The following is a 25877-nucleotide window of genomic DNA, read 5'->3' as shown; positions in this document are numbered from 1 at the left end:
TTGCTATTACAGGGGGTTAAATTGGTAAATCACGCAAGTGTCCGGTAAAGGAGTGCGTCACCCACCACGGTCTTTCTCAGACAACGAAACGATCGTTTAAAGCAAGCGCAGTAACATATTTACCGTTTTGCCCCACAGCCGCCAACGCCCCACAGAATTATTCCTTCCAAGGAATTGTAAGACTATTACTTAAAAGAACTCGGTCCATCTTTTATTAATCACCGTTACTTGTGATTAAGATTTGACTTGGTTTAATAAATTGATAAAATACACCAAGAAAAATACTAAAGAACCCCCCCCCCCGGTTAGGAAAAAGTAATTAATTTATTCAGAGGAGATGACACATGACGCACACGACACGACGACCACTTCCATAATTAATTTTGTTCTGACTTGACTTGGTTTAGTTTATAAGAACCGGTTCGAATCGGTTTTAAAAAAATCATTAACGCTAAAAAGTCGGTGAATTAGGAAAAGTACTTATTTCAACCAAAGAAGAGGGAAATAACATGACGTACAACACGACGACCATTTCCATAATCAATTTTGTTTGACTTGGCTTCGTTTTGTATGTAAAACCTGTACGAATCGGTTGAAGGAAAATCATTACAGGGAGAGTCGTGAATTAGGAAAAGTAATTAGTTTAACCAAGGAAGAGGAAATTACATGACACACACCACGACCATTTCCATAATCAAATCAAATTCTATTTGACTTGACTTGGTTTAAACCGATTCGAATCATTACGGGAAAAGGCGGTGAATTTGGGAAAATAAATTAATTTATTAATCAAAGAAGAGGGAAGAACATGATGACCAATTCCATAATCAATTGTGTTTGACTTGACTTGGTTTAAACCGGTTCGAATCGGTTCTAAGGAAAATCATTACGGGGAAAGGCGATGAAAATAATAAGTTTAATCAATCAAAGAAGAGGGAAGAACATGACGCACACGACGACGACCACTTCCATAACAAATTTCGTTTTCTTTCTTAGCTTCTGGCCAAGCCAACCAGAGATCCCCGTGGCCGTCTCTCTCTCTCTAATAATTACCAATCTCCAAGGAATCATTATTATTGTAATTATAATTGATCAATAATTATTCATGATATAAATCCTCCAACACCCTCCATTGTGGAGTCTAGTTTGAAAACCAATGAGCTGGTGAGTTTTGTCTCTTCTCTCTCGTTCCTTCTTCTTACAACAATGTTCTGTCTTGTTTTAAAATCTCCATGATTCTCTTGTGTTTTGTCCGTTTCTGTGTTTTATATTCTTCTCTGTGAGCCATTAAGGTTCTCTGCATTTCAATGTTTGCAATGGTTATTGGGTCAAAGCTTACTGCTTTTTTGTTTATTTAATTTATGTTTCGTAATAAAGGCGCTGACTTGTGATTATAGTGTCATTGCCTAACCTTCTGGGCTACCTTTCCCTTGTTTTATGCTCTGTCTCTTTGACATTTTATGTAATACCCATTTTGTTTAATTATATATCGTCCTGAATTTATGTGTCGTGAGGAATTGGTTGTAAGTAAATTAATCATGAATTGGTTTGTGATTCAGGTGGTCAAGTTTGAAAAAGTTCAGAACTTTGGGTTGTAGATCATGTTTTCTAACCAGAAGTGGAAGTGTACATGGTCTCAGATAGCCACCCTTGCCTCTGTCATCGTTTTAGTCTCACTGGTTCATCTCTTTCTTGGACCTGTGGTGCCTTCTTTTGATTCCGTTAGTGTAAGGCAAGCTCAGAGTCTTTGTGGACCGGTTAATGAATCAATCACGCAAGTGACTAAGGACTCAAGTGAACCGGTTGCTGTTGTTGTTGCCTTTGATCGTCGGTTTCCTGCTGACTTACACGGTGCTGTAGTGTATAGAAACGCCTCATGGAAAAGTGAGATCGGTCAGTGGCTTTCTAGCTGTGATGCAGTTGCCAAAGAAGTTGACATTATTGAAGTAAGAGTATTATTAATGTTTTGGCATATTTTTGAAACAGTTTTGTTGTAAAGTTTGTGTTTTTTTTTGGTAGCCAATTGGTGGGAGGAAGTGTCTGAATGAGTGTAGTGGTCAAGGTGTTTGTAACCATGAGTTTGGGATTTGCCGTTGCTTCCATGGATTTACTGGTTAGTACTTATAATGCTATACGATATTTCTCGTGGGAAAATAGATCGTGTTTAAATGAAGTTGCTTTTAACCGGTTCTGTATAGGTGAAGACTGTTCACAAAAGCAGCAGTTAGAATGCAATTATGAGAAAACACCTGAGATGCCATATGGTAGATGGGTTGTTTCCATTTGTTCTAGACATTGTGATACCACAAGAGCCATGTGCTTTTGTGGAGAAGGCACCAAATATCCAAATCGTCCAGTTCCTGAGTCATGTGGATTCCAAATCAAGTAAGTTTCTTTCACCTGCTTCTTTTCTTCTTGAGTCACCAAGCTTGAAGCCTATCTAACATTAACACAAATGTTTTTAGCGCGCCTGTGAATCCTGGAGAACCTAAAATGACGGATTGGTCTAAACCAGACTTGGACATTTTAACAACAAACAGTAGCAAACAAGGATGGTGCAATGTGGATCCGGAAGATGCATATGCTATGAAAGTGAAAATCAAAGAGGAATGTGACTGTAAGTATGATTGTCTTTGGGGACGGTTCTGCGAAGTGCCTGTACAATGCACCTGTGTTAATCAGTGCTCTGGACATGGCAAATGCAGAGGAGGTTTCTGCCAGGTAATATATACTAGCCACTGTCATAAACTTTGCATATTCTTAACCTTAAATCTTCCTAACTTTGTGTGTGTGTTTCAGTGTGATAAAGGCTGGTTTGGAACAGATTGTAGTATTCCATCCACTCTATCATCGTTTGGAGAGTGGCCACAATGGCTTAGACCAGCACATCTCGAAGTTCCAAGTGGTAAAGATGTCCCTGGAAACCTCATTAATCTAAGTGCTGTTGTGAAGAAAAAGAGGCCTCTTATATACGTCTATGATCTACCTCCAGACTTCAACAGCTTACTTATTGAGGTCAAAATCTAAGCTTTGTATACTTCTTCTAAACAAACTTAAAAACCTTTTAATTATGACAAAGTTTTTAAACTCATCTGGTTGGAATCTGATGTTGCAGGGTCGGCATTTTAAGCTTGAGTGTGTTAATAGGATCTATGATGACAGGAATGCAACAGTGTGGACGGATTATCTATATGGTTCCCAGGTTTCCTACTAAACTTGACTCAAATATTAGATAATTCAACATAGGCCAAGGGTTTGGTTAGTTCGAATTATTCAGTTCGGGTAGTTTGGTATTTGGTTCAACATAATCTTATGGAGTTAACCCAAAATAAAAATTTGGTTTGGAATTTGGTTAGTTCGGTTTTTGAAAATCCTACAATTTTTTTTTTATTTCAGTTAGATTTTGTTAAACTTTTGGATAATATCAGTTAGTTCGATTATTTCAGTTTAAATTTTGGTTAGTTCGGTTCAGGTTTTTGGTATGGTTTGATTAAAATTTCATTTCTAAAAGAAGAAAACCGAAATAACTGATTGCTGAACCGTACCAAACCTATTTAAAAAAACTACCGAACTGAACCAAACTTCTAACCACACTAACCAAAAGTTCGGTTCGGTTCAAAATCCTAGGCCTAATTCAACATATTATCTCCTGAATTTGAATTGAGAGATAACATTTTGCCTGTTGTATTTTCGTAGATGGCATTCTATGAGAGCATTTTGGCAACCGGTCATCGTACACTGAATGGCGAAGAAGCAGATTTCTTCTTTGTTCCTGTTCTTGATTCATGCATTATAAACCGTGCTGATGATTCACCTCACCTCAGCATGCAGGTTGGGTCAAGAAATTCACCCTTTGTTCAGAAACTTCAGAGAACTTATATGTTTTTTATTACTTGCAGAATCATACTGGGCTAAGAAGCTCACTTACCTTAGAGTTCTACAAAAGAGCTTATGAACACATCGTTGAGAAATATCCATACTGGAACCGTTCATCTGGGAGAGACCATATTTGGGTAAATGATGATGCAAAACATATAACTAGGATTGTTATCTCAAAAGCTAATGTGGCTATAACGTATTACAGTTTTTCTCATGGGATGAAGGTGCTTGCTATGCTCCTAAAGAGATATGGAACAGCATGATGCTAGTTCATTGGGGTAACACAAACTCTAAGCATAAAAATTCAACAACAGCTTATTGGGGTGATAACTGGGATGAGATATCTGAAGAGAGGAGAGGAGATCATCCTTGCTTTGACCCTAGCAAAGATCTTGTGGTTCCAGCTTGGAAAGTTCCTGATCCACACTCCATGCGTGCTAATTACTGGGATAGGTATATATGTTGTCTGATGGTTCTTGGACAATCTCTTAAAACTCCAAGCCTGACACTTGTTTTCTTCTTCTTGTCATTAGGCCCAGGGAAAAGAGGAAAACATTGTTTTACTTTAATGGGAATCTTGGACCTGCTTATGAAAAGGGAAGGCCAGAAGATTCGTAAGTCTCTGCTTAAACCAAGCTGCGATTCAACAACATTCTTAGTGGAGATAGACATAATTATTAATTAGGCATGTGGGTTCGGTTATTCCGTCTGGGTAGTTTGGTTTTCGGTCAGTTCGGTTCAACATAAAATTTATTGAAGTCACCCGAAATAAAGTTCGTTTCAGAGTTTTGATTTCGGCTAGATTTCGGTTTAATTTTGTTAAATTTTGGGACAGATTCAGTTAATTTGGAAATTTCAGTTAGTTCAGTTTGATTTGGTAGGTTTTCTTAAAAAAAAATCGGTTTTTTGTTTGATTCGGTTCGGCAATCGGTTACTTTGGTTTTCTTAGAAAAAGAATTATACCCAAACCATAACCCGAACCAAAATCAAATTTAATGCAAGTATAACTGGTTAATGGGTTGGGTTCGGTTCAAAATTCCAGCCGTAATGGTCTGTTAACATGTAATGCAGGTATAGCATGGGAATCAGGCAGAAGCTAGCGGAAGAGTTTGGTTCGAGCCCTAACAAAGAAGGGAAGCTCGGGAAGCAGCATGCAGACGATGTTATTGTCACTCCATCTCGTTCTGACAACTACCACAACGACATAGCTTCTTCAATCTTCTGTGGTGTGTTCCCTGGAGATGGTTGGAGTGGTCGCATGGAAGATAGTATCTTACAAGGATGCGTCCCAGTCATCATTCAGGTACTATACATACCTTGAACTTACCTTGAACGTGAGCTGTCTGATCTGAAGATAATGTCTCTTTTTATTAGGATGGAATCTACTTACCTTATGAGAACATGCTCAACTACGAGAGCTTTGCAGTTCGTGTTAGCGAAGATGACATTCCAAATCTCATAAACACTCTCCGAGTACTCACTCTCTCTCATAATCTTGTAACATTCTGCTCCTAGTCTTGACCTCACTTCGTTTGTATTTTATTTGAAATCTCCAACAGGGATTCAATGAGACAGAGATACAATTCAGACTAGCTAATGTAAAGAAGCTATGGCAAAGGTTCTTGTTCCGAGACTCCATCTTGCTTGAAGCAGAAAGACAGAAAGCTAGTTTTGGACATGAAGATGACTGGGCTGTTCAGTTCTCTAAACTGAAACACGACGATGTCTTTGCTACTTTAATACAAACTCTGCATTACAAGCTACACAATGATCCATGGAGACGAGAGCAAGTAGTGAACCGGACAAAAGATTACGGTTTGCCTCGAGAATGTCTCCACAAAACAAGCTGATCAAAGCTGGAACACTGGAAGTAAATACATATATACTTGGCTGAATCATTCATATACACACTCTTTTTGAAAAGGAATAACAAATCATATCATGTTTAGTTCTTGGCTTCTTGCCTTCTGTTTTTTTAGTTTAGACCGGTTTTAGTCTCGGTTGATGACTCCAACTAGAAATTATGAATTATTCAATTGGGTTTCGGTTTAGTTGGTTGTGGAACCAATTTTGTATGGATCGGTTTGATGAAATATATTTGTTATACCATCAAAATCATACCAAATGTTTAATTCAGTTTAGTTCTTTGTCTTCTTGCGTTGTGTTTTTAAGGCTTAGACCAGTTTTAGTCTCGGTTTAACAGAAATTCACTCTGTATTTCGGTTCAATTGATGACTCCAACCAGAAATTATAAATCATTCAATTGGGTTTCGGTTTAGTTGGTTGTGGAACCAACTTTGTATGGATCGGTTTGATTAAATATATTTGTTATACCGTCAAAATAACACCATACGTTTAATTCAGTTTAGTTTTTTTTCTTGGCTTCTTGTTTTGTGGATTTATAGCTTAAACCGGTTTTATTCTTGGTTTAACCGAAATTGACTCCATATTTCGGTACAATTGATGACTACAACCAGAAATTATGAATTATCCAATTATGGATCGGTTTGATTAAATCAATTTGTTATACCCGGTTCGGTACAATTTTGTTGATTCAGACAACGTAGTTCACGTAGAGGGGCAAAACAGTCATTTGAGATTCACCTGAACACAGTTTGAAGTAAGTACTCGAGTGTCCGCCGGCGAACCCTAAAGACTTGTCAGCCCCTCTCTCTCTCTCTTCAAAACATGTCTCTCTCTTCTCTCTCCTTCGACACCAAGCCAAGATTCGCCCTCGGAGGCCCATTCAACCGCCGTCATCCTCCCCTCCACCACCCTCGTAACTCCCTCTCCTACTCAGCTAAGCGTCAGGCTATCTCAGCATCACTGAGCGTCGCCGCTGACTCAACCGCCACCGAGTCTATACCACGGATTGAATCACTGAGTCAAGTATCGGGTGTGCTAGGTTGCCAGTGGGGAGATGAAGGCAAAGGCAAGCTCGTTGACATTTTAGCTCAGCACTTCGACATCGTTGCTCGTTGTCAGGTAAAGTTAACATTTTTACCAATCTTCAAAAAAGTTAGAACGATTGTTGATTTTTATTAATTAGCAAATATTAAAGTTTTGGTTTTTGATATTAAAGTTGTGATCTTTGTGTGTAAGGGTGGAGCTAATGCTGGACACACTATATACAACTCAGAAGGGAAGAAGTTTGCACTTCACTTAGTACCTTCAGGTATACTCAACGAGGACACTACCTGTGTGATCGGCAACGGAGTTGTGGTTCATTTACCAGGTCTCTTCAAAGAGATCGATGGTCTAGAGTCCAACGGCGTCTCCTGCAAAGGAAGGATCCTGGTCTCAGACCGTGCTCATCTCTTGTTTGACTTCCATCAAGAAGTTGACGGTCTCAGAGAATCCGAGCTCGCAAAATCATTCATCGGTACTACCAAGAGAGGCATCGGTCCTTGCTACTCAAGTAAAGTGATAAGGAACGGTATCAGAGTTGGTGACCTAAGGCACATGGACACTTTGCCTCAGAAGCTTGATCTTTTGCTAGCAGATGCGGCTGCTAGGTTTCCGGGGTTTAAGTACACTCCGGAGATGCTTAGGGAAGAGGTTGAAGCGTATAAGAGATACGCTGAGAGGTTGGAGCCGTATATAACTGACACGGTTCATTTCATGAATGAGGCGATTTCGAATAAGAAGAAGGTTTTGGTTGAAGGTGGTCAGGCTACTATGTTGGATATTGACTTTGGGACTTATCCTTTTGTTACTTCCTCGAGTCCATCGGCTGGTGGGATATGCACGGGTCTTGGTATCGCTCCGAGAGCTGTTGGTGATCTAATTGGAGTGGTAAGTAAATAAAACTCACTCATAAACTTGTGTTGTTGCGTTGATATTGTTCAATGTTCAAGAAATAGCTAGACGGTAACTATGAGTTTAATAGTAGATTATTGTTTAGACATGTGAATATACAGTTTGAGAACATACAATGTGGAGCAACGAAAGAGATATTAAAGCATTGTGATGATCTTTGTGTTTTTGTCAGGTGAAAGCATACACTACTAGAGTTGGTTCAGGACCGTTTCCTACGGAGAATTTGGGAACAGGTGGTGACCTTCTTAGGTTGGCTGGACAAGAGTTCGGCACTACAACTGGTCGTCCTCGTCGGTGTGGATGGCTAGACCTTGTTGCGTTGAAATTCTCTTGCCAAATCAATGGTTTTGCATCGCTTAATCTCACCAAGCTCGATGTGCTTTCGGACCTGAACGAGATTCAGCTTGGTGTGGCTTACAAGAAGAGTGATGGCACTCGTGTTGACTCTTTCCCTGGTGATCTTCGCCTTCTCGAAGAACTTGAAGTAAGTGTTGTTCTTCTAAATGGTCAGTTGATTCTCTTATTTGTGGGGATGATAAGGAACTTTGGTTTAACTGTGTAGGTGGAGTATGAGACCTTGCCTGGATGGAACTCTGACATTTCCTCAATCAGAAACTACGCTGATCTTCCAAAGGCTGCACAGCAATACGTTGAGAGGATTGAAGAACTTGTGGGTGTGCCTATTCATTACATTGGTATTGGACCTGGTCGTGATGCCCTTATATATAAATGATTTCTAGGTTAGGCTTTTTTGTCTGACTTTAAAAAAAACTTGATGAAGCATCAAGTTACTTGAGATTGTTACACGCTTTGGATTTGATTAATGTTATTGTTATGTGTTGGCAATGTTTCTTATATTTGAAGGAAGATGAATTCTATGTTGAATTGAATTCTTGAAGTTTGCATCTTTCATGTTTGATCCTTACTCTTAAAACCTAGTCCAAAAGACATTGACTGAAACGAAAAGGACAGCTTCTATGATTAGTGTGGCATCGAAACTTTTTAGTGTGTTAATGCATCATGTGATGTCTTTTACGTTATTTAGTTTTTGTTGATTTTCAATAAATCGTTAGGGGTAGGTAGGCGTTTTATATGGAATTATTGATTAGTCGGGTGTGTAGACCAATTTTTTGAACTCCTAGATCTTTTTTTTTAAATCGTTTCGTTTAGATATGATTTACCGAGTAGGTGATGCTTATACCGATTGTTAGAAAACTAGTTTTTGTCATTTTATTTTCTCCACAGAAAGTTTGCCTTGTTGGTGATATTTTGAAGGAACATCTTGGCTTTTACAGATAAAATCTGATCATACCACCATGATATTATAGTTTGTTCACCAGGGTAGGTAAAGCTTATGCATGGTTACTTGCACAAAGCATCTAACATTCTTTTAGGACTGTGACTTTCACTACCTTTTCAACTCTTGCATGAAAAAAAGAAGAACAGGCTTAAATTAATATACCAAAAAAAGAAAAACAGAACAACTCATTTCATATTCAGAAGTACACTGACTCATTTTTATTGCTGCACAGACTGCACTCTCAGCATATCACTTTCTAGTTTCTACCCATGCAGCTACACTATTCCAAAACACACTAACACTAGACCTAACTCCATATGTGTACTTCTGAATATGATAGTAAGTAGCTTTTCACTCATCTAAGCTTCCACAGAAGTTCCAGATAGAAGAGAAACCTAGATCATCGTCCTCAAAATCAAAATCGAACTGCATAGCTGAGGTTTCACTTCCTGGCATCTCAATCATCGTCTCCCAGCTTAAACTCTGAGCTGTGAAAGGACTTCCACCTTCTTCTTGCTCGTTCCACGGCGGAGTGAGATGAGACTCTGCTACTTGGCTCGCTTCTGGTTGACTCTTGTCCTTCAAGATCCCCATCTGCTGAAGAAACTCGTTCAGGTCAATCTCTGGTTTCTCCTTATCACCATCACCTTCCAGCACCTTGTCCTTGCTGGTCTTTTCATCAAGAAGGCTTTTCGACTCGGTGGAGGAAGAGCTAGAAGAATAGGACTGAGATAAAAGCCCGTTTCTCTTGAGCTCATCAAGTCTTTGCTGGATAACTTGAACACTAGGCTGAGCATTCACATTCAGCAAACCGCGAGAAGGAAACATAGAGATGAACTTCTTTGAAGGAACCCATTTAAACCTCTGAGTGTTGTTCAGAGGAGGTCCTTGTTGTTTCCGCTGCTGAAGATGAGGTAAGTTGAGATAAGCTTCAGGACCATATAGTTTCAGCGCGGCTTCGTCATAGGCCATGGCTGCTTCTTCAGCTGTAGCGAAAGAGCCGAGCCAGAGTCTTGCTCTCTTCTTGGGCTCTCTGATCTCAGCCACCCATTTGCCCCATGTTCTTTGCCTGACTCCACGGTAACGGCAAAGAGCGTTTTGTGGACCGCCTTTGCCACGAGCTGGACCTTTCTTCCATTGTTTCATTGAGGATGGTTTCTCCATTTTTGTGTGTTGTAGTGAAGAAGAGAGGGATGTGATGATGATAATGGGGGAACTTAGAGAAGAATGAGTGTTTAAATATTGTCACGGTTCTCTTCACTTCTAAGAGAATTGCTTTTTTTTTCACCCGCGCATGTGACCGTTGCTTTCTCCTCATCTGTTATTTTTTCAGAACGAATAAAATTTTCTTATTTTGTCGGAAACTAGTTCTTTTTTTTTTTATAATAAGTTTTAACCATTTCATCTCAACTTCGTATTTACTACCAAAGGCTAAAACTATAACAAGAAGGATCGCTAGTTGTAGCTGTAGATGTCCCCTACATTTCAAGACAGTCGTAATGCCAATCGTATGATCCACTTTTGATGAGAAGGCTTCACACATGTCCCTTCCATTAAGAGATATAACGATAAAGTTTGTGCATCATTAGATTTAGAGACGACTCTGTATATTCTGCAATTTCGGCTCGATTTGCATTCACATTTTCAAAGAAATCTCTTACCATTTGGAACTTAAGTTTGTTTTTTTGCAGTTCAGTCAAAGTTTGGCGTAATTTTAATAAAATTTTATTTGTTTCATATCTTGATAAAGATGAATTTTAATACGTAAATTTAATAGAATTTTAATTCTTTTGTGTTTGGTATGAAATAATAAACTGCTCAGATTATAAAAAATGAAAACAAGACACAAGTGTCAACAAAATTTGATTGGTTGCATTCACTTTGACAAAAATTAATAAAAATAATTATATGAAAATTAATGTTGATTAATTATGTTTTTTGTTATTTAATTTTGTTGTGATTGATATAGTTTTGTTTAATAGTGAAAGCATGATGTACTTACTGAATCGTTAAAATTAATTTGGTTTTGGTTGAAAAAAAATTAATATGGTTTTGTTATGTCGCAGTGATTTAAGTCGCGTAATAGTTAAGGTTTATTAAATAATTGATTTACATTAATCAAAAGAAGTTTTGATTGATATTGACCTCTTTATCTTTAATTTTCTTTATTATTTTTCTCGTGATTTTCTTTAAAAAAATTGGTTTTAATTAGGTTATATGCTTGCTTAGCTCTAATATGTGAAAGAGCTAGAGCGATATCTAGTGAGACAAATGAAAAGGTGTTTAAATGATTCTTTTCTTGAGACACTTTAGAGCTTTTGGGTTTAATAATTTTTTCATTTTATCATTTTATCATTTTGGTTGTCTTCTTTAGGAGGAGAATTGGAGGGACATAAGAAAAGAGAGGCAAAGTCACGAGCCACACACACATAAGAATCATGTGTTCGATCCTGAGTATGAAGTCTTGTTAAGTGATTTATAGATTTTCAGATTTATGCGCCGCTCCCTTCATCTTTATCCCATGCTCATTGCTCCCTTACGTTCACATCTAATCACCACGTTGCTCATTGACATCCATTTACTTATTAAAAAGTGATTATACATAAAAGTAGAATAATTGTTTCAATAAAATAATACATTACCTATTACGTATGCTCATTCTCGACTATGCGAATCATCATCACTAATAATTGGTCTACGTAGCAAGTACTTTAGTTGTAATCCAGTTTCACTGTATTAACCCACTCTACAAACAATTTATATAATTGTATCTGTTGAATATGTTATGTTTAAGTTCTTTATTAATGTAAATTTCGAAAGCATTCTATTAATGAAACTTGAAAGTATTTAACGTAGTCTTTTTTTTTTTTTGACATTGAAAGGCAATTCTATTACTCAACTCCCTATGGAAAGATCTTGCAGTCTTACCTAAAATGTCTGAAATCTGGTTTCGCGTTCGTGGAACATGAATGATGCTGAAGTCCGGGAAGCATATCTGTAACGTCTCTATCCTCTCCAACTCCGTCGCAAAACTTGACCACGCCTGAGGGTCCTTTATCATTGCAATCAGCTCCTTACAATCCGTTCCAAAGCTCTGACATGTTGAGTGTTGAAGCATATTCTCCATCGCCCATTGCAGTGCTTCTACTTCCGAATGCAAGGCTGATTCGCGTCGAGTGACATTCCTTGTTCCCATAAGTTGAATGTTCTCATTACTGTCCATCCATACCCATCCGCATCCATTGAATTGAGCAGAAGATGTCCAAGATCCATCTAATAAGCAGATATTACCCAAGCTTATGACTTGGGTTGCCACCGGGTTATTATCTTGTACCACTGGTTGCACCAGTTCGTTAGCATCAAACCAGGCTTTGCATTCACTTTCTGCATGTCGAACTAGTTCCAAAGGATCTCTATCTATACCCCTAAAAAGTTTTTCATTCCTAGCCTTCCAAATATACCATATTATCCAGGGATAAGGATCTCTGTCGAGTTCTGGCTCAATAATGCTATTCTTCCTCCAAAACAGAAAGTCCATATTCGTGTAGACACTTGATACGGGAAATATATATGGGCTTGTCGGAGTGGACGATAATGACCAAACTTGGAGAGCTGGTGGACATTCAAAAATGACATGGATTACTGTTTCCTCTACTTCTCCACATCTCGGACAGTAATTATCACACCTCAATTTAACGTAGTCATTTCAACATAGAACTTACAATCTATACTATTAAAGCATGATCTTATTATTCTTTTACCTTAGTCTACCATTTTCTTTATAACCATTACATGTTTCATTAAGGACAATCAAATAATATTAATAACACATCTATATTGGGTCATTTTTTTGGATCCAGCCCACATCAGATATCTCTTGGACCATTTGGGCCGATTAAGAAATCAGATCTAATTCTCACATTTTTTTTCCCTTGGGCCATTGAGTCTAAGTTCAAATAAATTTTTTTCAACTATTCTTAATTATTATTTTTTTTCTTTTCTTAATATAATTTAAGCATTCATAAAAGTATAATTTTTATTAAAATAACTTTTTTTTATTAAAATATTAACCACATAATAAAATTAATTTATTAGAGTTATACCAACTTAATTTATTAAAGAAATAAAATTTAATTTTTTAAACATAAATAGTCATTTAAAATGAAATACGATAAATAAAGATAAAAAATTTAAGTCTTTTATAAAATAAAACATAAATATATGAAAATATGATATTTACTAAATATTTGTCAATTGAAAAAAAAGAAAATAAACCCGCGCTTCAAAATCTAGTATGATTTTAAATATATAGATCAGAAAATAACAAACAAAACAAAATGATAGGATTTATTTATTATTTAAACTTAACCAAAAATGTAGCAGTTAACACATTGGTTCTTTGAACCGGATTATCCATCGTTGATAACACAGCTCCCATTATTACTTTATTAGTATGGAATGTGGTGTACGAGATTGGTGACAAAGCAAATTACTTTAGTCTGTATTTTTTTTTATATTTAGAAGCCCTACAAAGAAAAGATTAGACCCATGTCCTGCTACACATACCACATATCTACATACCAACTTCGTCCGTCATGTGACAAAACAAAAAGCGAGAAAAAGTAAAATATAATAATACATAGAATCTGATCTTAACAGAAGAAAAAGACATTACGATGGGGTTATACATGCCAATAACTTATCACAGACTTCACGTACGTCTTGAGAAGGATCTGACAAGGATGCTTTTGACAAAACTGATCTTGCTTCGATCAATCCTCCTGATATGCGTTCCAGTACCACGTCTTCACTCGCCATGAGTGATGCCATCAGTTTAGCACCAGCCAGTTTCTCCTAACACAAAACAAATATCATGATCATGAGTCTAATGTGACTAGTTTCATGTGGATAGATAACGACAAATTCATCACGTTCTTTCTGTGAGTTGTCTACCTTTTCGGATCCTTGTTCAAGAAATCTCAAAGCAAGTTTCAGTAGATCAGATGCAAAAGGGAGAAGTGTGGACTTTAGATGGTACATGGCTGAGAATAGGACCTGGATACAAGCTGCTCGAACCTCTGGCGCAGATATGAACTGCACCAGATTCAGGAGTTTTACTCTGACTAAAACAAATTTTAACCAAATCAGAAATGAGTGTAAGCAGTCAAAAGTAAGTAACCTTGAGGGAATGAACAAGAGGTGGAAGAGCTTTTCGAGCAAAAGTCTTCTTAGCAGACTGAGGGATTTTTTGACAAGCACTAATAAGAACGTTTGCCATGCATAGACGAAATGGAATAGGAAATGGCTTTTCACGAATTGAATGTTCTGTATTCGGCTCTGGCATAGAGGAGCAGTCACTTCTATCTTCAATCAAACAATGGATCGTGAAATCTAAGACGGAACTACTTGACGCACCTACAGTATCAGGATAGGAGTTTATATGCAAGTCTGGTGAAAAATATTAACAGCACCACAGACATACAACAGCAATACTTACGTAATTTTTCTCCTTTCATTGTTTTTGAAGATTCGGGATGTTGCAGTTCAGCACATATCATCAATGCTAGACAATCTATGCACCCGTGTTGTACTTTGGAAACTGCACCGATAAATTGTAGCCATGAAGTGAGAAACTGAAGAAAAAGTAACCAAAGTTGAGTAGCAAATATCTTACTTTCGTCCTCATCAGAAGGCCATAACAAAATCTTCTCCAGGACTTTCCTGACCTTAGGTGTCACACTGTGTGAGAAAGACTCCCATCCCCGAACCTGCAACCGATGGAAACTTTGTAAGGTATGGAAATATTACAGCAAAATAACGCATCGAAACCAGTGACAAGAGGGATCGCCACAGAGCCACAGATACAAAATGAAAGAAGGGAGTATTACCACAAGGGATGTGCATATAGAAAACAGACAAGCTCTAATCTTGAGGCTGTCTTGCAACTCTGTGGCTTTTTCAAGTTGCAACAAAACAGTTGGAAATAACACCTGTTGAATAAAAGCTCCGGCATATTACAACTTTTGACAATGAAGAGTAAACTAAACTGTCGTTTAATTAACTAAAGTCGAGCATTAGACTTTTTCAGATGTTTAATGCAGCAAGCCTTACTTCTACTAACAGAACCTATTTGCCTTATATTATGTCATAAAGAAGAGACTAGATAGAAAAAGTTCTATGGTCAGTGAACTTGAGAAAAAACTTACTGGAACACCTACTCTTGTTTCTTAGGTTATATATTTTGACCTTTGTTTCACATGACCTATGTTGCTTGAAGCGCAATAAAACAAAGGCTAACGCCATACTGAAACATTTTCAAAAGAATGACCAACAATACAAGATTGAAGAAGGAAACAAGTTAACACCTGGGGGTGAATACGTCCACATAGCTCGGCAGCGAGTTTCCGAACTTCTTCAAACTCGAACTTAGAAAATGCCCTGAATTACGAGAGTTAGTGTGTCAGATATCAAATGGAAATAAACTAAATGGTGTTTGATGATAATTGTGGAGTAAAATTACCTTTCAAACAGGAAGGCAGCGATGCATTGGCAATCCTCAAACTTGATGTCTCGATACTCTTTTAAATACAATATGAAACGAAATAAAGTTGGTGAAATAAAGGGTCTAATCAGATAACTATAGACATACACACTTCTATTATCAGGAAAAGGAAATCAAATGCATAAGGGTACATACCATTCACAGAGTCCTCTCTAAGAAATCTACCATAGATTGTAGATGAATCAATATCATCAAATACTCTTTGGGGAAGCAGCCTTAGTATAAGCAGGGGGCAGAGGTGGTCAAATAGAGATTTCTCAACATTAGTTTTGTCGACTGAACTTTTAGACATATTTATGAAGTTTTCATCCATCCTACAATAGAAATGACATCATTGGTGATCAATATTCTATATTTTTTGGAAGATAATAAGTTTTTCTTACCAATGGAAATCACATCAATGGTGAGTATATAGCTGTATTTTGATTTGGTGGCTTAATGCTACAATCTAAGATAAAGTTTACTTACTTGTCTTGCTCCTTCATATGTGATAGTACATGCAGAAGGACCATGTCCGATGCATCTGCCAGATGTTCACTGATGCAACTAAGAAACCTAACCATGATCGCATTGGATGGCTCCAAAAACATCTTATCAAGCAACGGTCCAATTAGTGAGCCCCAGTTTTGAACCTGTAAGGAGAAAAAAAATTCAATCAAAAGGCAGACAAATCTAACTGCCTAATTATAGCTGGCACAAGCTTAGGTCATCACAGTAATTCCTATGCGAAGATTTCGAAGCCCAAACACAAGAATTAGATAATTAAAAGGTAACATGACTTGGAAGGTGAAAAACGAACAACCAATGCCTTAAAACGTTTATATTGAGGGTTCAGAGTTAACAGTTCTGTTTTGATTTTTCATTCGATAGTGCTACACATAGTTCGTGACTGGTGCGGCGGTGGCTATAGATGCATCTGGAAACTAAAAGAGATTTTGTTTCAAAAATAGCAAACATGACATTGTTGTACTTACACATCTAGCCCACTCTGGAATCAACTTTAGCACTCGATCGCTGTCAAAAGTCGAACCTGCAACAGTACAAGAAGATGATGAACACGCAATCGCCAGAGGAAAACAACAGTACAAGAAGATGATGAACACGCAATCGCCAGAGGAAAACTTAATAGTTAGTGTCCGTTAGTAATTCAGCACCAAACTAGCACATGTTTTTTTTCGTTCACATTCCAGTAACTTTATCTCCTATCCATCTTACATTTCAAATTTTCTATATAATACATTTGGATTGTGCCTATATAAGACAAATGATCAATACAAGACGGAAAACAGTGAAATGAAGTACCATCAGACTTATGTAAAGCATGCCAACGGTAATGAGGTAGAAACTGAATACCTTCCGTGGGATGTCCACGACTTTCTGAAGTGTCCAAAGCTTGAGTATTACTAGATAGAGGAAGAGTGAAGATGAGAAGCAGAAATACCTTTTAAATAATAATAGAAAACCAAATCCGGTAGGCAAGTTAATATCACGTATGAAGAATTTATAAGTTTAACTTCTACGAACTTAAACTAAAACGATGTGTATTTCTTATTTGGGGTAAATGGGAATAAGCAAACAACTACGCATACATGGGGGAAAAGGATAAAAAGAGACGAAAGACGATACCTAAGACAGGTCAGCAACATACATACAACATCTGAATCCTCCTTGTGATGTTTAAGGACCCCAAGCAAAGTTTCGGAAGCTGACGATTGTACATTTCCACTGGTTGAATAAACTAATGTTACCAACTCTGGTAGCACGAAAGATGGCTCTGGAAGAAAGAAAAAACATGCATTTGATGGCTTGATTTTATAAGACAGCTGAATTTTTTTTATCATAGGAACTATAGGTGCTATCAAGATATGGAATAACAAGTCTGGGACCACATAAATTTGGGTCGTTACAAGTTTTCCTCATCTGAATAATAGATATCAACTTAAATATTCAATTTGAAATTCTCAAATTCATCTAATAAAGTGACAGACTAGATCTAGAGGTCATATAAGGAATGAGATTTGCAATACCAGAAATTGATAACGACAACAAAAAAAAGCTTACAAAAGACTTGTGTACAAAGGCAAAAAGAAGACCAACCCATTGATTTCAGCAACTCTGAAGTTTGTTTACGGATATAAGTTTCCTCGTCTCCAAGGCACTTTAATAAGCAGTCTGCAATCTCTTTCCTTAAAATAAATGCAGAAAATGAGTTCTTATTTCCGAGGACATGAGAATGCAAATAGAATCAAGGAACTAAAGAAGATGCAGAAAAGATAGAAAGGGAAATTTCAGACAAAAAAGACAAATGATTGTACCAGGGGATATGAGAAGGAAATGAATCTTTTGACATGAGGATTACTTCTGATATCACATCCACAGAATTTAGCCTTTGGACAGTAGTTCCTGAAACAAGGCGTTGTAGAACTTCACTGAGACAGCTATTATCTGCATTTCTGGAGAATGTTTCTTTAAGTCAGAAGACAAACTTGGAACAGTGAGTGGTAACTAGAAAGCTACTTTATGATTTAGACGCTAACAGAATAGCAAGAATAGACATACTTGGAACAGTAGTCTGCCAGGAGGACACTAACAGCTTTGGCCGCGCCATCCCTCTCGTCAAGAAGGTGAAGCAAGGATGGTATCACAACGTCCAGGCACATTGCGTCTCCGGATTGAGATTGTAGCTTAGAGATGACTTCTTTAAATATAGCAACAACGCCTTCTGATATCTCTTCATTGTTACTACGAAGCTTCAAAGGCAAACGAGGAATGTAAGTACTAAGATGATCTCAGGGAAATAATATATTATTCGTCAAGATACCTTTATCAGTACATGACCGCAATCGAGCAGAACCAAAATTGTGAGTATCATAATGAGTAGAAAGTAAGAAAAGCCTAAGAACAAAATCCCAGCGTTACTACAGCCTATATAATTGCAAGAGAAAATCCTATAAAGCGTGTCATCACTCCCTATTGGCCTATTCAATAAGAAATGGGAAAGATACCTGATGTAGAAGGCAAGGCACAAGCTTCATTCCAAACTCTGATAGTATGGTCTCGAATTTTTTCCCCTCAAAGCGGCCCAACAGAAGGCATAGACAATTTAGGAAAAACTTCTGTGTCTCTATACTACCAGTCTTGGTTTCAGAACTTCCCTGAGGATAACTTTCTGAATAATACTGCATCATTTTATCATTGTTAGCTTCCTAATGACCCAATGAATTGGAAAACACTAGTAAGAGAACGAACATAAAGCTATAGAAGCATTAAAACCAGTACAAACCGAGCATGATGTGAACAAAAAGACTCCGGAGCAAATAATCTGATACTGTCAATCATAATCCCACTCATATACGATGCAAACATAATCCATAAAATTTCAAGCAGATTCTACTTGTATATGTTATTTGCACAATTCTATCTTCTTAATAATTACCAAAAACTGTTAGATCTGTTAACTCCTAGAGAAAAACGGGTCAGGGAACTTGAATATATACCGCAGATTTAGATACGGACACAAAAGAATCCCATAGGCATTACAATGTTACAGTATGAAATAATTTTTCCCTATCACACAATTTGAAACCAAAAGGATTTTCGATTATGTCTAACCTTAATACCGGACATATACTGATCCAACAATTCCTTGCTAATCTTTGAGAACTTCCGATCTTCCATGTGGAGCAAGACACTGTAATGCTTCCAACAAGAAGAGAGCAGTAGAGCTCCACCTGCAGATACCTCCGTGACTGGATTCCAGATACGAAACAAACAAAAGAATGATGATAAGTAAGAATCAGAAACAGAATTGGGAAAGAACAAGGACAGGTTGCATTAGTCAGAGACCTGCCTCCTTTTGAGAGCCACCATGATGCTCTTTTAACTCCTCTAACCATTTCAGCACTTTGTTTAACCCCTTAGCATGAAGTAGTCGAGTTTTCCTGTTCCACTGGAAGAAATTTTTTGTCAACATTACTCGACACAAATCGTGGATAACTTCAAAATGTAAAAACACAGATCAAGCATCTTTCAATGAATCAGTGAACATACAGCAAAGAGACTCTGTACAAGGCGCGTAAGCTCCTCCAGGTGGTTCCACAGTATACAATTTGTCTCACTGGCTGCATCTTCAGGTCGAGAAGTCTGCTTTATTTTCTTCTCACTAACATTAGGTATCAACGCAACCGGTTGATGAGACCCCTTAATAGTGGCCGATGGCTTCGGTCTGTTTGCCGAAGCATCATTACTCCTCGCTAAGGCTCCAGTAATTGACAGCAAGCAATCAGCAGCAGAAACAGAAAGACGAGATGGCACCTCATATCCATCCTGCAAAACACTAAACAAAATAACAGCTCAGAACTAGGTGGAAATGACTATGCTTAGTAACCTGCTCCAAATGAGGACGTTAATAAGTTGAAATAAATAACCAAAAACAAATGGGACCAACAGAGAAGTTGTATACCTTCCTTTGCGTACAATGATCAACAAGTGAGGCACACAAGACGAAACAATCTCCACAAACATCGAATGTTTCTCCCTAATCCCTGTCAGCAAACAAAGCACATAAACCATAAATCAAGTGAGCTACTGGCATTGAATCCATAGTAACAAGAATGACTGCAATGCTCACCGTTCCAAAAACCTTGATCCCCAGTATCCTCGGACTCCACAAGACTACGGATAAGCAAACACCATCCAAGCGCTAAGAACCTGTCCTCGTTCCTCGAAATGATTTGAGAAAGATTCCTCGAGACGCCTAGAAAGAGAAGCTCATCTTGAAACAGCCAGTTTAGAAGAATCATAGCTGGGCTGCTACTGTGCTTAACATCCTTAAACCTTAACGTCTACACAAACAAACAAAAAATCAACATTCCAACAATCAAGCAGAAGAGGCTTTCACTAAGGTTTTTTGAATATTTTACATGTTCGATGATTGGTACAAGGAGCTCATCCATGGCTTCGTCTCTCTCAGTCTCAGCAGCGTCTTTAACGGACTTTTGCAAAAACCAGAGTGCCTCGTCGACGGAGCCTAAACAGCAAAGGTATCAGATAAATGAAGCAAACATATATATAAACACGAAACGGAATCGTAGAACGCTTACCTGACGAGCCTTTTTGAGAATCGAGAGAGAGACGGGAGATAGACTCGCGTAGCTTTTTAGGGCGTGCCGTGAGAAGCGTGCTCATGAACCTGCCTACAGTGACGGAGACCAACGACTCCGGCTCTGATCTTCGTATCAGTTCCTCTTCCGATTTCTCCATCTCGGTTTCAGCACAGTATCGGCGGTTCCGATTGGATTATTCCGTCCAATTTGATTCACAGGACGACGAAGATTTTGGCTCTGGATATTTCCCGCTGCGTGATAAAACGACGGCGTTGGCGTCCAAAGTTACACGGCGTCGTTTTATGTCATAGACTGAAACGACTCGTTGGCATTTAAACTACACGGCGTCGTTTATGAAGACCTAAAGATTTCGAATATGGTTGATTGGGTTTTTAAAATATATATAAAACAGGCCGTTAATGGATTCAAAAGAAGGCCCATATCTTGAAGGACAATATACATATATATTTTTCATTCTATCACAGGACGTGAAGAAAAAACGGAGAATTCTCTTCTCTTTTCCCAACGCCCTAATTTTCTCAGATAACAAAATTGAAGAGAGATGATGGATACGGTATTTAGATCAGCGAGGGAGAAGCTCGAAAAAGAACACAGAGAGAGCAAGGAAACTGGGAAGGTGAAACTCGAACGAGAGAAGAAAGACAAGGAGGCTGCTGAAAGGCAACGCCAAGCCGTTGAAGCTTCTCAAAGAGCCAAAAGGCTTGAAGCCATTGAATCCCAGATGATGAAGGTAACGTATTCACTCCTCTAACCGTTTGGATCACTCTCTCAAATGTATATTAGAAATTCAATTTTTACCGTAATTAACGAGGATCGTAAATCTTACATGGTTAGGTTGAGCCTGCTGAAAGGCAAAGAGAAGCCGTTGAATTCTTTCAAAGAGCACGAAGGTTTGAAGCCATTGAATCTCAGATGGATGTATGTTTATCATTTAGAAATTCAATTTTTATTAGAAAACGGATATCGTCATCTTTCGTCTTACATGGTTAGGATGAGGATAACCTTGGTGAAGAAGAAAAAGAAGAAGATGACATACATAGAGTAGGTGGAGATTTTATTACAAAAGCCATGATACCTCCATGGATGAAGACCAATATGCCGCAAAGGGTAGCACTAGAGGGAGATGATGATGATGATGAAGAAGGTGCTAAGTGGGAAATAGGAGACACTCCTGGTACCGCAGGTCTGTCTGTTTGTTTGAGTTTACTTTTTTACTCCCAATGCTCGCCTTATTAGTAGCAACTTATTAGTTAGTTCGTTACAAGGAAGCTTAGCTTTGTTTTTGTTTCAAATAGATAATTGCTCAGAATAGAGAAAAAAAAAAAGAGGCAGTTTTCTTTGATTGTGCAGAGCTTCAACACAACACGAAGTTACTACTTGTTAATTTCGATAAATGCTCCTAGTTTAACTATAAGAGCGGGGGCCACATAATGTCAGAGAGAGAGAGAGAGAGAGAGAGAGTATAGGTTCCATGATATAAAAAAGGATTATTTGATAATCAGCTTGGTTACTTTTTATTTTTTCTTAATTTGCAGGAAACTGTAAAAGGTTTATTTGGAATGTGAGAGCAGACAAAGAGAATCAGAAGAAGACAACGGCTGATGGGAAGAATACTAAAAGCTAATGGATTAACCATTGATCATATAGAATAACGATGGATATGTGGTTTCAGTGCGATTAAGTTATGGTTATGTCTAGTGCGCTTCACTTTTAATTTGTTTGGTCTCTGTGTCTTTCCATTGTGTTTATGCAGCAAGACTCTGTCTTTTATAAGATAAATTAGTATACATTTTTGGGATTCTCATCATCTAAACCCATGTTAATCAATCGTTTGTACATTTTTTAATTTATATATGCTTGTTGATGCAGACAAAAGGTTGGACGAGATTCCATTTAAATGCATGATAGTTATCCTAGACGACCAAGAAAAAATGACCAGAGCCATAGTTGTCATCGACGGGATTCTAGTTAGTAGCTTTGTTCTCACCTTGTTTCTGTCTCTCGCCTCTTTGGGCGTTGGCAAAATCTTAGAGGAGTAATACGAGTGAGTATCATCACACAGCTGAGGCTCAGAGCCAGGTTTACTATCGTCTTTGGCGGCCGGTGACTCAAAATGCCTCACAGGAATGAAATCTTCTTGACATTGTATTAGCACACAGCATCGATGATTTCTTTCTTCAGTAACTTTATATTTGAGAGTGTTACTGAATATCCTCTGTGGGCTGGATTAAGCTCTAGGTAGAGTAAATTCTACCTGATTTAGAGTTAGCTAATTAGTTATTACTCTCTGTTTTGAAAGTACAACTACGGTTATACAAATATGATATATCTAATCTACTAAAAATGAAATACAAATTAAAATTAACCCTTATTTATTGTAAATATTACAAGACTATATCATAGCCTTATTTTCATTTGACAACATTAAATAACTAGCCGAAATCAATTGAAATACTGAAACCAATAATCTCGAATCTCCTTACCTAACCATATCTCGGTTATAGTATCTCCTACTGCCAATAAAAACTCCCATCTATCAATTATTCCTTTTTGGGCAGCTATCAATTATTCAGATTACATCTATAATAATAATAATCCAATTCTGTAAAACCGAGAACATAAAAGTGACGTAAATTATTCACGTCAGAAAGTTAAGAGCATCACTAAATAAAACGAGTACATAAGCTTAGTATTTTATTTTATTTTTGCTTAAAACATAAGCTTAATATTATCCATGTATAAAAACATTAAGATCATCACTTTCATGTAAATATTGTTTTCATTTTTAACCGTAAATCAAACCCAGACCATGGAATATGTGTTTAAATTTAGTACATCCAAAATGTGAACGTGTGTTTCTGATTTAGTGTATAGTAATTCTGAAGCAAACTGCACCCAGTCCCATGGTTTGTTATACTGAACATATATTTTTGAAACACACTCTAAATTAGCTCCACAAAACAATACTAAAATCATTGTCATTCCATAAAAGCTTCTATTTTTAAGTTATCAATGCTAAACCATGCAACAAGATAAATTTATATATAACAAATCACTAAAACAATCAATATTTTTAAAACGGTTAATAAAATGCTGCATATAACTATGAACTATAAAATCATATTAAACATCAAAAAATATTGGTAAGAGTAAAAAAAAATATATACCAAAATTATAAATTATATATGATAAGTTTTGAGCGATAGAAATTTAAAAGGAAACATCCATGCGGACGTATGGGTGAGTATCTAGTACTATATATTATAATTCTTGTAGTTTCTCTTTATCAGTAAAACTCTTTTGATAGAAAAAGTCTATATAATATTTTACCCAACAACAAAAAAACTTTATGCTAATTTACCAACCATAAAATAAAACTGGCTACAGTATTTTATGCAATAAATTAGGGATGATAATATCATTGTTTTTTGTTTGAAAAAACGACAATATCATTGTTGATAAAACTTCCCATGTATTAATTTAAAAAGAAAAAAAACTTTCCTGTAAAAATAAAATAAAACTTCCTTTGTATTAATTAAAATATATATATATATCCTCTGTAAAAGCTCAAACTTACGTGGTCTGTTGAACTATCAAGCAAAAATCATATATGTAAAACGTATTTTGTAATAAACAAATGTAAAATTTTAATAACATATATTTTTTTATTTTTGTTGTTGTCAAAAAAAAAAATTCCTTTCCAATCTTATTTGTTTTGGATATTTACTTAACATATTAATTCAAATTTGAAATCTGTGGTGTTCATACCAAACAAAAAAACTGTGATCATACTGAAAAACTAAACCCAATTTAGTTTTTGTACATATGACACAATAAAATAATATAATTTATCACATGACATCATTCAAATATTGGTTAAATCGTTTCTTAAGCTAAAGGCCTCACTAAGTTACAATTACGGTGGCTAAAATGACAAAAGTCACATGTTAACGTCTCATATCTACGTTGCTTTTCTTTGTCAGAAAAAAAAAAAGATATATGTTGTTTACGAATTATGGGTGACAATGTAAAGGAGAGAACTCAGAGAAGAGTAGATGAAGCGGTGCTTGGAGTGGGACAGCGGTAATCTCTTTTATACGCTTCACCAGAGATAAAAAGTCTCTCAGCTTGAATCTGTAAACGGCATGGGTGAGTCGAATGATGACTGTCGATGACCTTGACAGATCGAAACGGATATAAATTAAGTCTGATTGACCGAGGAACGAGGGAAGACCGTACGGACCAATGCTAGACAGCTGTTCACTTATGTCATCTTTGTATTCAAGCAATATAAATGAAAACCTTGCAGGAATCGTTTTCTCTCGTCCCCAACTCTCTCTCTCTATAGTTGGACAACAAAGGCAAGTTTCATATGTGTTTTCTTCACAGACATTTTATAGATTTTTCAAGTTAATATTAGATCTTTGGTAACTTTTAATAGGTTTTCAAAATAGATTTGTTAATTTCTTAAGAAAAGTCTAAACATGCATATTTCATAGGTTACCCTAACTAGCTCTAGTTAAGCTTACAAACATTGCCCTAACTAGCTTTGCCGAAACTGCACTAACTGCACCCGGCGTTCAGATCAAAGGCAACCTCTCTTCTTGGTTTCATATGGGGTTTGTAAATAAGTTGAAACTTTTCTTCACAGATTTTCAAATGGGTTTGTGTATCTCTCAAAAAGTTGATTTTAAACGTTTTTCTCATAGGTTTTAAACTTATTTTCAAGCAAATATACTATTTTATGAAAAGTCTGAGAGCTTTTCAAATGTTCCCTCTCTCTCTAGTTTCGAGTTTCTTTCCTTTCCGTATGTACTCTCGTATTAATGTCTTAGCTATTTGGTTTTGTAGATCAACAATGGAACAAATTGAGCCGATCATCATATCATTGCGAAATCATCAGAACCAAGCGTACACTGGTCTACTGGGAGTAGGCCCTCACCTTTTCCGAGTTTCTTTCCACACAGGAATGAAGGGAATCTGGATTCCAGGAAGAATCTCCCGTGTTCCCAACCGAGATACTTACATAGAGAGACACATTATGCCTTATGTTTACACTTGGAGACACATTGTCTAGTTGACACACTTTATGTGTACAGCTGTTTTATTTTGGACATAAATGACTTTTCCTTTGAATAAGCTGAAGAATTTTTTTTTTTAAAGAAGCATCCGAAAGCTAACTAGATTTATG

General features: G+C 37.0%; 5 protein-coding genes across 5 annotated transcripts; 3 read left to right on the top strand and 2 right to left on the bottom strand.

Annotated features, from left to right (window-relative positions):
• Positions 1-934: 934 nt before the first annotated feature.
• LOC106413319 lies at positions 935-5930 on the top strand. Its single transcript, XM_048741224.1, has 14 exons — positions 935-1164; positions 1560-1946; positions 2020-2113; positions 2199-2385; positions 2466-2721; positions 2800-3015; positions 3116-3202; positions 3697-3831; positions 3900-4013; positions 4085-4332; positions 4413-4493; positions 4951-5182; positions 5254-5352; positions 5439-5930. Exons 2-14 carry the CDS (start codon positions 1602-1604, stop codon positions 5727-5729), a joined length of 2385 nt encoding a protein of 794 aa, XP_048597181.1. The 5' UTR covers positions 935-1164; positions 1560-1601; the 3' UTR covers positions 5730-5930.
• A 567-nt stretch (positions 5931-6497) lies between these two features.
• On the top strand, positions 6498-8583 carry LOC111210620 (adenylosuccinate synthetase, chloroplastic). Its single transcript, XM_048741225.1, has 4 exons — positions 6498-6864; positions 6982-7674; positions 7871-8182; positions 8261-8583. The coding sequence occupies exons 1-4, from the start codon at positions 6568-6570 to the stop codon at positions 8429-8431; spliced, it is 1473 nt and encodes a 490-aa protein (XP_048597182.1). The 5' UTR covers positions 6498-6567; the 3' UTR covers positions 8432-8583.
• A 550-nt stretch (positions 8584-9133) lies between these two features.
• LOC111200613 (dehydration-responsive element-binding protein 2F-like) lies at positions 9134-10395 on the bottom strand. The gene has a single exon (XM_022691831.2). It carries the CDS (start codon positions 10160-10162, stop codon positions 9350-9352), a length of 813 nt encoding a protein of 270 aa, XP_022547552.2. The 5' UTR covers positions 10163-10395; the 3' UTR covers positions 9134-9349.
• A 3080-nt stretch (positions 10396-13475) lies between these two features.
• Positions 13476-20950, bottom strand: LOC111210624. The gene is made up of 24 exons (XM_022711148.2): positions 20663-20950; positions 20483-20589; positions 20191-20404; positions 20023-20104; positions 19611-19896; positions 19407-19509; positions 19173-19309; positions 18566-18739; positions 18120-18310; positions 17876-18013; positions 17658-17746; positions 17187-17334; positions 16914-16963; positions 16535-16590; positions 16029-16192; positions 15696-15874; positions 15519-15576; positions 15364-15436; positions 14887-14988; positions 14673-14766; positions 14496-14597; positions 14178-14413; positions 13952-14092; positions 13476-13852 (listed from the first exon to the last, which is right to left on the bottom strand). The coding sequence occupies exons 1-24, from the start codon at positions 20820-20822 to the stop codon at positions 13670-13672; spliced, it is 3267 nt and encodes a 1088-aa protein (XP_022566869.2). The 5' UTR covers positions 20823-20950; the 3' UTR covers positions 13476-13669.
• Positions 20951-21147: 197 nt separating this feature from the next.
• On the top strand, positions 21148-22493 carry LOC106368202 (protein enabled homolog). Its single transcript, XM_013808111.3, has 4 exons — positions 21148-21416; positions 21521-21604; positions 21677-21869; positions 22222-22493. The coding sequence occupies exons 1-4, from the start codon at positions 21228-21230 to the stop codon at positions 22308-22310; spliced, it is 555 nt and encodes a 184-aa protein (XP_013663565.1). The 5' UTR covers positions 21148-21227; the 3' UTR covers positions 22311-22493.
• The last annotated feature ends 3384 nt before the right edge of the window (positions 22494-25877 follow it).

Source organism: Brassica napus, chromosome A9 (genome assembly GCF_020379485.1).
Source record: "Brassica napus cultivar Da-Ae chromosome A9, Da-Ae, whole genome shotgun sequence".
NCBI lineage: Eukaryota > Viridiplantae > Streptophyta > Magnoliopsida > Brassicales > Brassicaceae > Brassica > Brassica napus.
Note: the sequence above shows the minus strand (reverse complement) of the source record. Positions and strands in the feature narration are given on the sequence as shown.